The sequence below is a fragment of the Aptenodytes patagonicus genome, chromosome 10, assembly GCF_965638725.1.
Source record: "Aptenodytes patagonicus chromosome 10, bAptPat1.pri.cur, whole genome shotgun sequence".
Lineage (NCBI taxonomy): Eukaryota > Metazoa > Chordata > Aves > Sphenisciformes > Spheniscidae > Aptenodytes > Aptenodytes patagonicus.
The window spans coordinates 18,128,643-18,144,886 of NC_134958.1; the positions used below are offsets into that span (position 1 = coordinate 18,128,643).

The window sequence follows — 16,244 nt, forward strand, 5'->3', positions numbered from 1 at the left end:
GAGGCGGGGGCAGCTGCTCGCGGGGCGGGCAGCCCCCAGCCCCGATTTCGAGGGGAGCAACGTCCGCGCTCGCGCGGGGCGGGGGTGGCCGCGGCGCCCCCTCAGCGCCCGCCCGGCCCCGCGGGCTCCCCGCTCCCCTGAGGGGACCCGCAGGGATGCTGCCGCCCCACCCCCGGCGGAGCCGCCGGTCCCCGCGACGGCGACGACACCGGCCGCCGGTCCCCCGCCCTGCGCCCCCGCTCCTTACCCCTGCAGGCAGCGGCGGGGCCGGTCCCCACCCCGCGCCGCGGCGGGGACACGGGGGCAGCTGCAGCCGCTCTTTTGTATGCCTGCCTCGGCGCCACACACCGAGACGGCTGGTCGGCCCTGGAAGCTGCGTGCGAGAATACCGCCGGCCGCCCGGGAACCTGCATGGCGCATAGCCCGGCCGCCGCGGCGCCTCAAGGGGGGCCGGGCCCGCGTGGCGGGCGGCCCGAAGTCCCCCGCCTCTCCTCAGCATCGCCTTAGCGCCCCCGCTCCGTCCCGCTGCCCCCGCCGCTCTGTTGCCCCCGGCCCTGCCTGCCAGCCTTCGTGCCCCGAAGCGCGGGCGTTGCTCTCCGCTCGCAGGGTCCTGGTCGGCCTGCTCCCACCGCGGTTGGAAGAGGTAATGGCAGAACTCCGTGCGCTGCCTCACAGAGGGCCGGTGAGGTGATGCCATGTTTGTACACCCCTGAGTTTCTCACAAAATGGCACAAAAAGTGGGTGGCTTGGTGATATGGACTAACTTGTCAAATATGCTCTGCCACAGATACCGAAGGCTGGAAGCCCAGCTTTGCACCAGCTTCACACGTGCCCGTGGAGGAGCTGGCCGAGACCTGGACACTGAGGAGAGCTGGCTGCAGGTCATGTCACTCCTGCACCCCCAGCCTGCAGGATGGAGCAACCCTTTGGTCCAGCTACCCTTCAGGAGCCCCTCAAGCAGCAGTGGTATGCAGGTATGTTTGTTGGAGGCCTCCAGTCCTGCTGTGACGCATAGTGAGGCCACCCTGCACCAGCGGTCTGTACACCTAGGGACCCTGCTTCGGTGGTGGGCCATAGCATATGTTGTTTTCTGTGAATCTTCCATGCTATTTCTCTGTGAAGCGCATTCCTGAATGCTAGCTATGTAATTCTGCTAGTTAATGACCTCAGGTTTCCCTGTTGCTTGAGGTGCTCCAGTGCAACAAAAATCAAATTAAACACCAAAAGTTTGAACATTTCAGCAGGAGACAGCACTGGACTTAGTCACATTCCATCATACAGCCAGATTTATGAGATCAAATCATGATTTTTATGTCTTTGTGCAGATAATAAATAGATCCCCTCATAAAGATTAAAAATGGAAGATGCGATGTGTAATATTTAAAAGCTCAGTGAAGCGGGTTTCTCCAAGAACATTTGATGAACATAGTTGGTTCCTCAGGCCTTTTATTAGAAACTACTAGATCTTTCTACCGCAGCTAGGTGGTGGTGATTACTTTGTATATAAAGGAACATATGTGAGCTCAAGTGCTCTTAGGCCAATTATGACAGGACTTGCTCATAAGTATGCAAATTTGAGACTTTTAGCTATTCCTGTGTGTAAAAAGTAATCTTATGATAGCAAAAGTGAAAAGCTGTCTTAATGTCATGATATTGCATTCCAATCAAGTAGATATCAGTGTTCACTATAATAGCTATGTGTCCAACTTGGTGTGCTTTTGTTTGCCCTGGGGTAGTTATACCAGTTGCTTAGCACTGAGTCAAATTCCATGTACACGCAAAGGCCCTTCATGGAAACACCATTTTGTGTTTTTTTAATTCTTGTTTTTTGTTTAGTTGTTAAGATTTCTGTTAAGATTCACTAACTACAGAGTAGCCATTTGCTACTAAGAGGCTATTTTCTATCATGGTTTTCTATGGTGACTTTTCTCATCTGTCCCTTTCTATATCCTAATTACCTGACTGAATTTGGTTCTCTTTTGAAGATAACGAGAACTCAAACATTATATAAACTGTAATGCATGTATGTTTTACACAGAACTACAGGAACTTACAGATAATCTGTAGATGGGTTGTTTAAACATTTGGCAAATCATGTTTTAATTCATATTATTAATTCTCAAAATTGTTAACTTGATGAAATAGCCTCATGTATATAAGGAAGTTTTCACTTTCTCAATCAATATACCAAAAGCAGTATTCCCAGCTTGACAGGGCAGATACGTGTTTTCGTTTTGAAGTTACTGCAGCTGCAAGTATTGTACTACAACTGACCTCTCAAAGACTGCAGGGGTCCCAAAGGAAGTGGGATGTATTTTTTAATTTCCTAAATTTAAGTTCCTAACAAACATTCTCCTTCCACCTCATTTTGGAGGCAGTGACTCAGACAGATGGTTATTATAGAAAATTACATACCAAAATGGAAGGTAAAAATAAGGTGCATGATATCAGTCCAATAATGCACTTCTCTACTACTCTTCAATTTCTGGAAATAATCTTTTCCATACAAGCCAGCCACACATGCAGAAGTAGGATATTCCCCCTATTTAATGCAAACTGTGCATCATCACATATGCCTTCAGAGTACCCACAGTTACTAGTTACTTCAGAACTTTTCTTTTAAATCATGGTTTAAACCTATCTTTATTACTGAAAAAATGAAATGTTAGAAATAAGTAAAAATCTTCATTAAAGATCTATTTTATAGAAGATTTCAGTACTTATGTGCTATTTTTATGTTAACAAAGCATAACAGTTAAAAGATCGCTTTAGATTACACTTCAGATCACACCTAGAAAAGTCATGAAGTGCTTCAAAATGTATCATTACTTTAAAATGTTTGAGAGAACTTTTCCTCACTTGTAAAACTATGCTATAAACTTTGCAGTTAACAATGCTGTTTAACAATGTGCAAGACAGTGCAAATGAACATGAAACTAGATAGATGACATCATTTTATAGATATTTAAGGATTATACCATCCCAGGAGGCAAACCTCCCTCCTTCACAATACGATAAATTTATGTTTCATAAAATGTTCAAACTGCTTTCAAAATGCTTATCAAAGGTGACAGATTTTGCATTCCTAAGAAGGTGAGGTCTTCCATTCTAAAATGTCAACATTGGGCCAATTAATTTATATATTGTTAGTTTTCATTTCCATATTAATCTTATATGATTCAATGTTCCAAGTTTAAACTGTCGGTTACCTTTCTGTGTCTAGTGCCACCCAGCACCCTTATGAGAAGCACCAGGGCTACCATTTTAGGGATTTCTTCTGTTTCACAGTCTAATAATTTGGCCAGCATGACAACTGCTTTGGTAAAAGAATCGAGTGTTTATTGAAACAATTAACTCTAGCTTTTTCTCTTAATTAAGGGTTCTTGAGTCCAACAAACCCAAGTCAGATCACTACAGGAAGAATTTCTTGTAAGGATAGAATCAAATGAAGCACCAAGGAAATGATTCAGAGCACCTACTGTAAGTACCTCAACTAGATATTGTAAACATCTCCATGTTTCCTGGTCTTTCTATGAGACTTCCTTGGTCACACCAACTTTCATTCATCTATCTTAGCAATAAAGTCCAAATCCAAGGACTGCCCTTAACAACAGACAGCAGTGCTTCTGCATGTGCATTAAGAAAGTAAACTCTAGTCTCAGCGTTAAACAGAGAAGTATTATCCACCCAGGAAGTGGTCTGCAGAAGCAAGTGCCATCTTCAGTTCCTCTTGTAATTCATTCACAGCTTTCTAAATTTTCAGGCTGCGTTAACTGTATTAAGCACTGTAGCTGTGGCATCATGATACAGTACATTCTTCCAAAACTTGTGATAAATTGAGTAAATATGGTAATAATGAAAGCAATTGAATTCAGAATGAAATACCCAGTGTGTTTTTTTTTTTTAATTCGGGTGAATTAATTACAGTATAAGCATGCTGGGACCAGAGTTATTGCAGATTTGCAAAACTGTAAGGTTAGCTTCTAAAGGCATGTAGTTAGTTCTTTTCTCAGCTTTTTGAGTTTGCTTCTAGGTTTGTCTCGTCATACGGAATGGGATTCATTCCACAGCTTGTTCTCCTCCTCCCACCTAGGAGAGATTTGAGGGTTGCATAGAGGAAGTCAAAAAAGGTATTTTGCATCATTTAATTATGAGCCCTTTAGCTGCCTGAGTAATGTTGATGGAGTCCAGAAAAATGTGTCTTGTCTGCCTTAGGCAGCATAAAATGGGAACATGGTTCCACTCAGAGGGGAAAAAAGGCACATGGAGAGATTGGAACGGGGAACTTGCACTTCATAAATGACCCAAGCGTGACAAAATTTACCGACAAAATATTAACACTTCATCTTCTGAAAAGCTTGACATTATCAGAAAAGAAGGTTTCATCGTACCTTTGGAAAAAAAAACCCCAACAAATACCCATTGTCAAAGCCTAATTCCCTTCCGAGCTAATCAGGCTCCAGTTATTTGAATCACTGTTGTTCTTTCCAGAAGTTGCATACTGGTGCAACAGGGGTATATCATTAAATGTCCCTCCACTGGAAGAAACAAATCACAGTTCTCTGTTGCTCCAGTTTCCATCCCTGAATTTCCACTGTTTTTCTAGATGTTATTCCCCTTTTATAATCATGGCAGTGACAAAGGGTAAGGCCCATATATCTAAACCCCCCCCCAAACCCTTAGACAGTCAGAACAAAGAATGACTTGTGAAGGCTCTCTTGTTTAAGGTGAAGGACTAGAAGTTTGTTACAAGTATAGGGGCTGATCCTGTTCCCACTGAAGTCTATGGGAGTTAGGCTTATGAACAGGAAACTTCTCTCAGTGCGTCTTAGCTGTCTTCAGATTCTTCAGCTGTCCAAGCTCTCTTGGCTATTCCTTCCAAGTCTAGAGCTCCAGAGGTGGAAATGCCCATATCTTGTAGCGCATACCCAGACAAGTAAGGGGGTCTGATCCCACCAAATGGTAAGAGCTTGTAATAAGCATGCCCCAGTTTTGGGTATTGACTAATTTTATAGACCTAAACTGTCTTTTTTCTTTTTCTTTGTTAATATCTTCACTTCCACCTTAGGAGGAGTCAGATGAAATGTATAAACTGTGAATGAGATAAGAGCATGACTTAGTTATGATGAACAAAATACATCAGCTGACTTAGTGCTAGGCAACCCCACTGCAGTCAGTCAGGAAAATTGCTGGTTACTAGCTAAAAGCATTACAAGTCTCTTTCTGCTAATAGGATGGGGAGCACGATGAGGCAAGTGGAGTAAGTATTGTTTACTCAAAATCTCCACTCCCTAGTACTATATCAAGCTACTACTCTGAGTGTATTGATAGATGTCATACACAAAATTCCATCTCCTTCAGACAGGACCAAGAAATGGAGTATGAACCTAGGGAGGACTGGCCTGTTTTCTGTTGCACCAAACTAAGGGTATTAGGTTCAAAGACTTCTGTTCAATTATCTTGACATGTAACCAGCGAGGCTTCTAGTCTTGGCATTCCTATGCTAGTTTTGCAGAAAAGATGCCTCCCCGTCTTTGAAAGAATGGAAAGACAAAAGCAGCTTTGCTAATAGAATGTCTCCTAGAATGGCAGAATCATATTTCAGGAATATCAAATCATCCTGCTTTTCCATCATGAGCCTTAGGATTTCTAAATTCAAGCAATTTAGAATTTAGATCACAAACTACCCTATAAACAGTAATTTGATGAAATGCAAGAACCCTGTGGAAGACTCTATTTTTCTTAAAATATGATGGAAGGAGTATTTATTTTGAGTACAAAACTCTTGTTTAAAAAAAATGCATGGCTTTGTGGAGTTTTTTTCAGAAGTAAAATTTGTGAGGAAGCATCAATGTCTTTAAAGCCCTGTTTAAATCTCAGGTCAACATTATAACTTGTATTTTGTTGGAGCAAACATGACACAGAACACAAATAATTCCATTTCCATTAAATAAAAATTCTCCTAGACCAAAATGAACTTACTTCATATCAAGCTGAGACTATTCACTGTATATGTAGAGATGTAGGAAAACATAAAATTCAGATTGTGGTTTAGCTAGGAAAAAATACGACTTTTAAGGATTAAGGAAACTAGCAAAAGAAACAGCAACTCTTCAATTTCTACAGCTGACGTGTCAAAACATACCTATAAAAGAAAGTATCAGGACAAACACTGCTTGCTTAACATACACCAGTAAAGCCAAGTCTGTCCACGAGTAAGTCAACAAACTGTGACTGCAGCCTATCAGAAACATAAGTATGCTGGCATGCTCTCTGATGTTAAAGACAGTGTACATAACCAAGTACATAACCAAGACTTAGACGGCTTGTGTTTTCCACTGATTTTGTAAGTGCTTTTGCATAGGAAAACAGTATTTATAAAGTAAGTGAAAAGATTAATCACTATTTGTTCAGGTCTCTCCCAGATATCTTCCTATGGATAGAGCTTGAAAAACAAATAGTCAATACCTTAAAAAACTAAAATGCGACAAGTATGTTACAGTCTGAAATACATTTCAGGTACTTTTCTCGCATTATCTGCATATCCACAGAGTTCATAAAACAACTAAATGATGATTTATGCATGGTAACTTTCTTGGCAGTAATTGTTATGCCAAGGAAAACTTACTTACTGATTGCAGACACCCATACAATAACGTAAGGATTTTTTTATTGCATGAACCAATGAATCAGTGTGAAGCACAGACGGTGAATGGTGAAAACAGAAAATACACTGTTCCTTTTTCCTTTATTTCTAAAGGGAATATCTAAGCTATATTGTCACTGAGAAGTGGGTCTCTACTCTGAAATGTAGAACAAAATAATGTGGGATGACCTAGAAACTGTACAATTTCTGTGGTTACAGAGGTAAAACCATGCTGCAAACATGAGGCAACAGAACATAAATTACTGTATTACATATTGGCTCATGTATTTGTCTTTAGAATCACAAAGAATTCAAGAAATGTCAACATACTAATTCTGAAAATCAGATCAACAACAACAAGAAAGAAAATGACCCTAAATCTGTAGTACTATTTCAGTATTCAAAAGCTGTACTTAATCTACAGGAACTACAGTGAACTTGTAAAGACTGAATACCACATTAATATTCCCAGCACCAGCTCAGTAACTTCACAACTAATCTGTTGTTTTATTTATGAATATTACAGCTCAAGCTTGCTCAAGTTCCACAAGGACTCCGTGGCAATCTTTAGGGTGAAGAAAAATCACAGGTTTGCCATGTGCACCTATTTTTGGCTCTTCACTCAATATTCGTATCTTTTTTTTCTTCAGTTCTGTCATAGCCGCTTTTATGTCATCAACCTTATAAAAGAAAAATACAGTTCACACAAATTAACATAGTACACTGTATTATGCAGATTCTACATTTAGGAGCAATAATATAATTCCTTACTAAAATGTTACTTCTAAATTCTAATATAATTCTGAAAATAAATTAAATTATAAAACAGTTTTAAAATATCTAGTCTTAAAAATAAAAATCCTACAGAAGTTTGCATTTGTTACTTGAAGATTTTATAAAATATTGTTTAAATAGATTGTGCTATATTTAAGAAATTATTAAACAAAAATCACTCACACACAAAGCCCATTGATTTTTTTATGTTGTTACTTTATAAGGACTCCATAAATAAGCTAAACTCTGCATTACTATTACTAAGAAGATCATATTGCTTTCAAACTACCAATAACTAAAGAAGAATGCCTCCATCTAATTGATGACAGAACACTGACTTACTAGATGCTGGTGAAAAGGGAGGGCAATGGGCAGAAGGTAAAACGAAAGTCCCTTTTAGATTTATATATCCTCCTCCTGAGTAGGTTAAGCTTCGTAAAGTTTCCTAAGAAAAACCTTGGAATGATCAGAAACATACCTGGAATATGACCTGGTTTTCCTATTGAACTTAATTATAATAACAGCCTTTAACATAATATTTCAGTACAGTTTCCTGCAGAAATACATAATTAACAAAAACATGCCTATGCTGTATAATATGATCTTAAGTCTGATGTCATGTCATCAGATGAAATTTGGATTTTCCCAAACGTTAAATGCATTCATTCTTTGAAATAATAAAATTAGCACTCAATTTAGCAAATCCAATAGTCAATAATCAATAAATACCTAGAATTAAAATAATAGCATTGCTATTTTTCAAGACAGAGGTGTCTGGGCATAACTTGGTGAATAAACTTGCATGATGCCATTGTAGGGAAGAAGGAAATACCTAGCTTGAATTCAGAGGAACAGACATCAGTCAATTGCTACTCATTTGCAGCAGTTTTGTTCATGAAAATTCTGAACTCACTACAGTTCTTCCTACACACAACTACCAGTCTGCTAAAAAAAAAGAAATGACTGTCAAGTTTTATCTAAAATAAAACAGCACACGTAATGTGTGCCATAGCCCCCTCCAGGTTGTTTCCCCAAGCAGAAAAGCCACTGCAGCTGCCACTCCTGTCCTGCAGAGATGGCCAGAAGAGGAACTGTGTCTGGGCTCAGCTGGAATGAATTACTGCATCCCCAAGGAAGCTGTGAGAGTAAACAGTGGAAAGCCGGTGGATGCATCCGTGTTAGGAGAGTATCAGGCTCAGATTTCTCTCTTATTCTACCAAGTATCCACCATGCTTTTCATTGCAGGTATTAAATTCAATTATAGTTGGTCAGGAATAATTTAATTTTTTCCTAAAATGCTTATTCTGTCTGAAACAAATTCCCTATCAAAACATCTGTCTAAAATTTTCCTTTGAATAATAAGACATAAGGAAGAAATGAAAAGCATTTTGATAAACTTGTCAGGCTTCCTCTCCAGTATGGAAAGAATTTTTACAATTCAGCTTTTTGCAATAAAATTGTTCATAGAAAGACATTTCTACAAAATATTTTTTAAATTTCAAATGAACAATCGACACTGAAGTTTTTATAGTTTTTCTGGAAACTATTTTTGCTCAACTTCAGAAGACAACGTATCTTTGAAATTGTACGATTTCCCATTCTGAGGAGAATGGAAAATTGGTGGAGGGAGGTTAATATCTTTTGATTGACTATGGTAGTGACCAAATCTGTTTTCATTCCCACTTAAACACCAGGTCAACAATGCATTACTTTTTTCTCCATGTAAATTAGTCTATAATCTTCCATTTGTTTTTATGTGGAGACAAACATGAGGGACTTAGGACAATCTTTTTCTTAATTGTTGTTTTGGTTTGGTTTTTTGCATAGAGAATCTATTAGTGAGTTACAAGACTTCATTTAGGAAAATCTGGCTGCAAGTAGCACTAGCTCACCCGATTAATGGAAATTAACTGCTAGATTATGACTCCTGGCTTGTTTGACCTACTGTATACAGTTAGAAATTTTCTTTTTTCACACAACACTTCTATGTTGTCCAACATGGTATAATTAGCATGTCCCATTCTTCTCCATTTTCATAATTAACAGTATGACTTCTCTTGACAGCCATCTTTGGGTTATCTGCAACAAGATCATCTCTCATACAAAATGGAGATCTACATAGAACAATTTCAGCTGGTAGCAAATATTTCTTGAAATGTCTTAAAAGGGATTACATATACTTGAAACCCTTGGGAGCTTTGAGCTCTTTTTGCTGAGAAATGCCTGAAAATTCCTTCTCTTGTACCTATAAGTAAGTACCACTGGTCTTAGAGAGGGCTGGAGGGTTTTTTTGGTCTTACTGCAAATCACTTCTTTTACACCCCCCATTTCCTAAGTTCAGCTGAGGTCTTTCACATTTCTATAGCAGAACTGCCTAGGAATACAATTTAGGGTCAATTTAAACAGCATTAATTTTCTTATTCTTGAACATCTGCAAATAGGCAAACAATGTAAGAAAAATTGCAATGCGTGTATGCAAAATTTCTCAATTCTCAATGAAAGTATGCAACTGCAAACACTGGTCTTTATGTGAAAACAATTTTTACTTACAACAGTAATCCCATTACTTTTTATTATTATTACACTTTGCATTAAATAATAAAGCTTGCAAGACTCATCTGTAAAATATTAAAAACATGTCATGGGAAGCAGCATGAAGTTTTGCATCAAACATCTACACTAAAACATGAGTATACTAAATAAGATAACTACTTTACCCAGCACCTTTACATCTTGTGTACTTCCAGACCAATCTCTCTTTGATGGACAAGGAAGAACAAGACAGAAGAAACTCTGGAGACTTCACTGCTGTTTGGTAAGTACGACTGACAATCTTTTTTGACTGCTGTATACAATTATCAAGTTTAGTTGATATCAAACAGGAAGAAACTTCTGAAAATCTAAACTATGCCTTAGCTTAAACTTACAGCTCCATCTTTTTCCAGTGTATGTCCTTTCTATGTCAGGAAGTTGACACCTGTCACACGCTCTTCAAAAGCCCTTGGGCTTGTCCACCTTTCACACTGGATACTTAATCCTCCCCTCCCTAATTTAATCTTTATAGCATAAAAGAGGAAAAAATCATCACATAGCTCATGAAATTGAACTGTGATTTCCAAAACAGAAAAAAGGCACTTTTAAGACTTCTTCTTATGCAATATAAATTCTCACAAATATGACAGCCTTATATATTTGTACTTGACACAGGTCAAACCTATGAAAAAATTATGCATACTTCAATATCTCTATCTTATTACATGATATATTGTGTTAAAGTACCTCAATGCAGATATGATGCATTCCTCCAGTCTTGTTTTTTTGCAGAAAGCTTGCAATGGGACTTTTCTCTCCTAAAGGATGTAGAAGTTCCAGTTTTGTATTTTCCAGCTCCACAAAAACAGTGTAGACACCATGTTCGGGAAGAGCAACAGTCTCGCTCACCTGTGCTCCTAACACATCTTTATACAAGGACTGAGCTTTCTCCAAATCAGGTACTGCAATTGCTACATGATTAAGTCGGCCCAGTTTCCACAAACAGCTTGGAATGTTTTGAGAAAACGAATTCGATGATAGAGTTCGTATTGTGGGAGCTGAAGTCTGCAATCTGGTAAGAAGCCCTGAAAAAAGTGAATAGCACTGATACAATGCTTTTGAGAAAGTATCAATATCTGCTCTTTCCCCTTTTAATGAGGTCTATATAACTCCTATGTCATAAGCACGCCAGTGTGCAAAACTGAAGGTAGACTGAGACCAAGGAAAGAATTACTCCATAGTACTAACAGCTCAATGAAAATTATGTAATTATATATGTAATTATTCAGAAGTATTAAAAAAAAAACCCACCACAAATTTGGTGTAAATGCTTACATATGGCTGTTAAAAAGAGGAATACATGGCCAAATGTAACAGTCTTAAAAGTACTTAAAAGTGACTTCTGAATTTTTCAGAGCTTCTTACAAAATAGAGAAGGAAATGAGGATATGCCTATACATCTAGAAATTATAACAAACAAGAAAACGGAATCAAAACCTTGGACAGAACTGATACTGCAAGATCCAAAAGATAAAAGACTTGAGCTCTCAGCTGTCAGAACTAACTCCAGCAAGGAAAGAAATGTCATGTTGCATCTGAGGCTTAAGGGTTCCTAAAACCTCCTGAGTTTGATTTCTTATTTTCTCTTTCTCCAATGATTAAGTCATTTGCCCTTCTTACTTTTCACATGCCATACAGGTCTTATACTTAGTTTCACTGACCTGTTTCAAGATGCTTAGAAATATTTCGATTCTAAGTACTGTGAACAACATCATGTCCAACTGACCAATAACAATTTAGAAGATTATCTTTAAAAGGTCAAAATCATAATAGCTTTTTTAGTGCAACTAGTGCCACTGACTTCAGTGTGACTTACAAAAGAAAAGTAATATGATTTGGCTCATCATAAATGAAAAAGTAATTACAAAAAAATTATTGGATGACCATATGACACTAAGGGCTAACGTAGACAAAAGATAGAGAAGTCATGGAGAAACCCAGTGCCATGAAAAACTGCTTAGATATCTGCAGAACTCTTCACAGACTGCTCTGACAAGGCAGAACTGAACTTTGCACTATCTGTGCCAAATTGCTGTGTTGCTCACAAATAGTTCTAGGGTTGCTTTTTTTTTTTTTTTTAATCACCAAAAAAAGATATAAAACGAGGATACTTGCAAATGAATTACATTAAAAATTAATCTGTCAGAGTACTAGAATCTGGAGATGTTGGGGGTGGGGGAGAAATTGTGATCATATCAGTTGTTTCTAGGACCAGAATTGGAATTAGGTGAAAGGATATATTCATAAAAGCTGCACTTTAATTTCATGCCAGTTTGCTTTAGGTCAGGTCAGAGTTCCCAATGCCTCAAGGCCAAGCTAGAGGTATCTTAGCATTTTGGAAGTCTTTGAGGCATTCTTAGCTTTAAATTCACAAATGTGCTCTTTTGCTAAGAGATTGTGCCAAGGATGCAGTGGGATTCTGGATGCTTTGAAATACTCTGAGGATAGCCTGGCTTACATTTTTTCAGACTCTTTGTAAGATTAGTAGTAGCTGTAATTAATCAGCTAGCTTCACTGTATGAAACTGAGAACTACCATTTCACATGAATTCAAGACTCTACAGCTATCAGTTAATTTTTCTTCACAAAGACAATTGATGCAGGCCTTAAATCTAAGCCTTTCTGAGCGCTGTGCTGTGGTGGAAGGAAAAGTGTTTGTGTGTATTTGAGACTTAAAATTACAACATGCAATGCACATACTTCCAAAGACTTAGTATCACAAAAGTAAGTCTATTCAGAATCATTTGATAATACTAAATCAACATCCTACATTCCTATTTCCAGAAGCTTGTCCAGTTCTGCAAGTAACTGCCCTGAAGTATTTCTTGCCAGCCTTTCACACTGTACATCCTGTCATCTCCTTCATCACAGCCAGAAGTTCTGGACAATTCTTTGTCACTTGTTACCTTTAGGCTACCATACTGGCAGAGTAGAGCAACTCAGTATTTCCAAGTACTTTTCAACTTTTTACATGTTAAAAAAAATCCCCTAGCAACTTGGACACAGAAGAAAAACTCTTGTTTTTTCAATGTCTGTGCTGAAACTATTTTGTAGACAGACTTGCCATCTAAATGCATCTGTATCAGGGGTGAACAAAGTGACTGCCTAAGGAAGCAATACTACGCAATGCTTTAAAATGTACAAAATAAGAAATATGCAGTATCTAGTTGGCATAATTAGAGGCATGGATAATTAAGTTTGACCAGATCACCAGAGTAAATAATGTATTAAAAATTGAAAAAAAAACCCAAAACTGCCATACAGTCTTTTCTGTCCACCTAAGATTCTACCTAAGCAACTCTGTTTCCTACAATAATTTCTTAAGACCTGATTCAATTCTTGCTGAAGCAAGAGATACTTTTCCACTTAGAGGACATCAGTATTCTCCAAAAGAGAAAAATCCTTTGAAAGATAAGGACCACTTACTCTATCATTTGTTCTGTTTCCTAGAGCCTTTCATTGTTTCATTCCTTCTTCCAAGTATCAACAGACATCAGTTCAGTAGAAATGCTACTAATGTAGATTTTTCAAGCAATCTTTACTGATGGGAAAGGCTAGGATTTTTCCCATTCTTTTTGACATCTCCCATCTGTAATTCTTGCTGTACTTCACACAGGGCATATGACTACATGGTTATTATAATTTAATTTGTATTTTGTCTGTTTTCAAGTAAATTGACAGAAAGTAGAGACACAGACTGTTACTCAGCTATTACTGAAGCAATAGCAACAAGAATAGAAAATACTATTTCTGTTGTTCTGCCTAAGAAACATTTGATTTTTGTAGCGTTTTCTGGAAAGATAATAGATTGAAAAAGTGAAGTATATTCCCAGGATTCTTGTAAAGTCAAAGATACTTAAATGCCCACTCATATATATGACAGTATTTTTTACTCATCTCTCCATTTCCTCCTCTCACTTAATGGATTGGGTGGTAGAAGTCTATATATTTTTACTATGAGTGTGTAGGGGCAGAGGACTCTTCAGCAGGTTTGGGGGTTTTTTTTACTTTATTTTATGAAGTCTTGTGAATTTATCCTAACTCTAGTCATATGCATATAGAGCTTTAATTTTAAACCCATAATTACCAGCATGAATTGACTGAGATTAAACAAAAAGCATTTGTGTTTTTTTTGCATTATATAGATTAGTAACTATATGGATTAGTTGCTTAAAATTCTAATCATCTTCTTCTAACCCAATAATCAAAAGATGACCCTGCAGTGAAAAAGAAAGCTTTTCAGCAAACTTTGGATTGAAACCCCATCACTTTAATGTTTCAGGAAAGAAACACTTACATTTATGCATATATTACAAAACTAGTCCTATTAACTGTTGTGGCTAAATTCTTCAATCACAAAAGCATTTCCCCACTGACTTACAGAATTATTCAAGTAATTCTTAACTTTCTCCAGTGTTAAAAAAAATACTTTCTCTGCTTCTTTTGAAGCCAATGGACACTGTGACTAAAGTATCTATCCAAGTATCTGTCCTGCTTGAAAAACTTGCGTATGCTGACCAAATTCACACATGCAGTTGCTTGTCCTGGTATATGCAGCATTTGCCCTTACTGTGTTTTTTTAAGACCTCATTTTTCAAACACTGACAACCAAATCTGAATTTTTCTAGGTATTTTGTCCTTTAGAGAAGATTCAGCTGACCCTGCTCTCATACATGATTGCTGGCTTCCTAGCCTCAGTGATACTGCAGAATGTATGTCACCTTCTTCAGCTTCATTTGAAAAAAATTTTTAAATGTATCTATTTGTTTTTTATTCTATTAATGGTTGACTGATCTACTAGTACTATGCACATCAGAGTTTAAATATGTACAGTTGTACCAATAAAATGAGATCCTTATCCTTCAAATGTTTATGCATGGGCTTGTTGCTCCTTTTGTGGGGCAGTGTTCATTGACCTACATGGCTAAGTAATCAAACGCAAGCCAAATCCAACTGAATTCAGTCATGTTCTCGCTGTGGGTTGCAGTAAGGGGAACGTTGTCACTGGGCACTGCTCTATTGTAAGCCATTTCAGGTTGAGAAAAACTCCCAAGCATGGAGAGGATTGCTGTCGCCATAGGGAGTCTGGCGTACAGGGGCTGTGTATTGGCTCTCTGGACCAAATGGAGAGAGGGTTATAGTCTGGCCATTCTTAAATCCCAGCAATTTCAAGGTGGCGTTAGCATCTTGGAAACTTTACCAGCCAGTAAGGCTTAGGTCATCCATAGTGCTGCTCTGCTCTGTGCTGGAGGTGGCTTTTGGGAATCACATGGGCTCCATAGTTCCTAGAAACTGAGTCTCACTTTGCTGCAGCCCTGGTTTCTTCCATCGAAGTGCAATTATACAAAGGTGTTTTCATTCCCAATATCCCGCTGATCTATCACTGACAGCACCGAGTCTCTCATGCACTTTTCTCCTGCAGCCTACGGCTACCGAGTAAAACAGTGTGGTTTAGCTATGGTGAGTTTATCCTGCCCTTACTGTTAAGAGAGTGAACAGTCCAGTTAATTATAACGAACGGGAAATGATTTTGCATTTGACCTCCAAGTTGTACCTTAAATAGACAAGCTCCTCCTTGCGCCTTAAGTATTAAGTTTGGAATTTGCTGCATAAGTTTATCCTAAGCCAGATGATGTCAGTTGTTAATATATCTGTCATCTGGATCAGAAGACCTTGTTTTTATGTATAAAAGCATTTCTGTTTTGTTGCGGCCTGTAAGGCTCTCATGGAGAGCCTCGGCCCGCTCCCGCACCTCAGGGCGGGCAGGGACGGCGCAATCCCGCCCTGGCGACCCGCCCGGCCCCAGCACGAAGCCGGAGTGCCCGCTGCCGCGGGGCAGGAGCTCCAGGCCGGAGCGGGCACCGCGGCCCGTGGCCGCCCCGTGCCGAGGCGTGAGGCCGCGCCGGCCCTCGCCGGCCCCGCCGCCCGCCCCGCCCCGTCCCGCCCCGCCGCCGGCCCCCGCGTTACCGGCCGCCGCGCGCGCCAGGGAGGCCGCCATCTCGCCGCCCCGCGGGTCGCACCCAGCCCGGCCGCAGGCAGGCGGGGCCTGGGCGCGGGGGAGCGGCCGCCCTCCGCCGTCACCACGGCAGCGGCCGCCGCCCCCGTCCCCGGCGGGGCCGAGCCGAGCCGTCCCCCGGCCGCCTAGAGCTGAAGGCGCGCCCGGGCTGGGAGCCCTTCGGCGCGGTGGCAGCTCGGGTCTGTGTTTGTAGGGCCGGCGCCACCGGAGCGACTTG

At 39.7% G+C, this 16,244-nt stretch overlaps 2 protein-coding genes and 1 long non-coding RNA gene across 4 annotated transcripts in view; 1 reads left to right on the plus strand and 2 right to left on the minus strand.

The window, feature by feature from the left end:
* Window positions 1–421, minus strand: part of APBA2 (amyloid beta precursor protein binding family A member 2) — a 110,632-nt gene extending 110,211 nt beyond the window's left edge. Inside the window, exon 1 of one of the 2 annotated variants that reach the window (XM_076348338.1) lies at window positions 248–421. In XM_076348338.1, coding sequence (XP_076204453.1) covers window positions 248–413 — 166 coding nt within the window. In that variant the 5' untranslated portion in view covers window positions 414–421. The remainder of the gene's footprint in view (window positions 1–247) is intronic. The other variant, XM_076348334.1, reaches the window with a different exon arrangement.
* A 70-nt stretch (window positions 422–491) lies between these two features.
* Window positions 492–10,246, plus strand: LOC143165067 (uncharacterized). The gene is made up of 4 exons (XR_012996197.1): window positions 492–643; window positions 788–974; window positions 3,379–3,480; window positions 10,168–10,246. It is a non-coding gene; the product is annotated as an uncharacterized LOC143165067 (long non-coding RNA).
* Window positions 7,129–16,035, minus strand: MCEE (methylmalonyl-CoA epimerase). Its single transcript, XM_076348341.1, has 3 exons — window positions 15,979–16,035; window positions 10,700–11,037; window positions 7,129–7,326 (listed from the first exon to the last, which is right to left on the minus strand). The coding sequence occupies exons 1-3, from the start codon at window positions 16,007–16,009 to the stop codon at window positions 7,174–7,176; spliced, it is 522 nt and encodes a 173-aa protein (XP_076204456.1). The 5' UTR covers window positions 16,010–16,035; the 3' UTR covers window positions 7,129–7,173.
* Between the last annotated feature and the right edge of the window lie 209 nt (window positions 16,036–16,244).

What these genes read in the sequence shown, in the direction of transcription:
- MCEE (XM_076348341.1), bottom strand. Translation starts at nt 16,009, where the DNA reads ATGGCGGCCTCCCTGGCGCGCGCGGCGGCCG. An exon ending in CCTGGCGCGCGCGGCGGCCG is followed by an intron (nt 11,038 to 15,978) that starts GTAACGCGGGGG and finishes CACTTTTTTCAG; the next exon opens with GGCTTCTTACCAGATTGCAG. An exon ending in TGCATCATATCTGCATTGAG is followed by an intron (nt 7,327 to 10,699) that starts GTACTTTAACAC and finishes TTCTTTTATAAG; the next exon opens with GTTGATGACATAAAAGCGGC.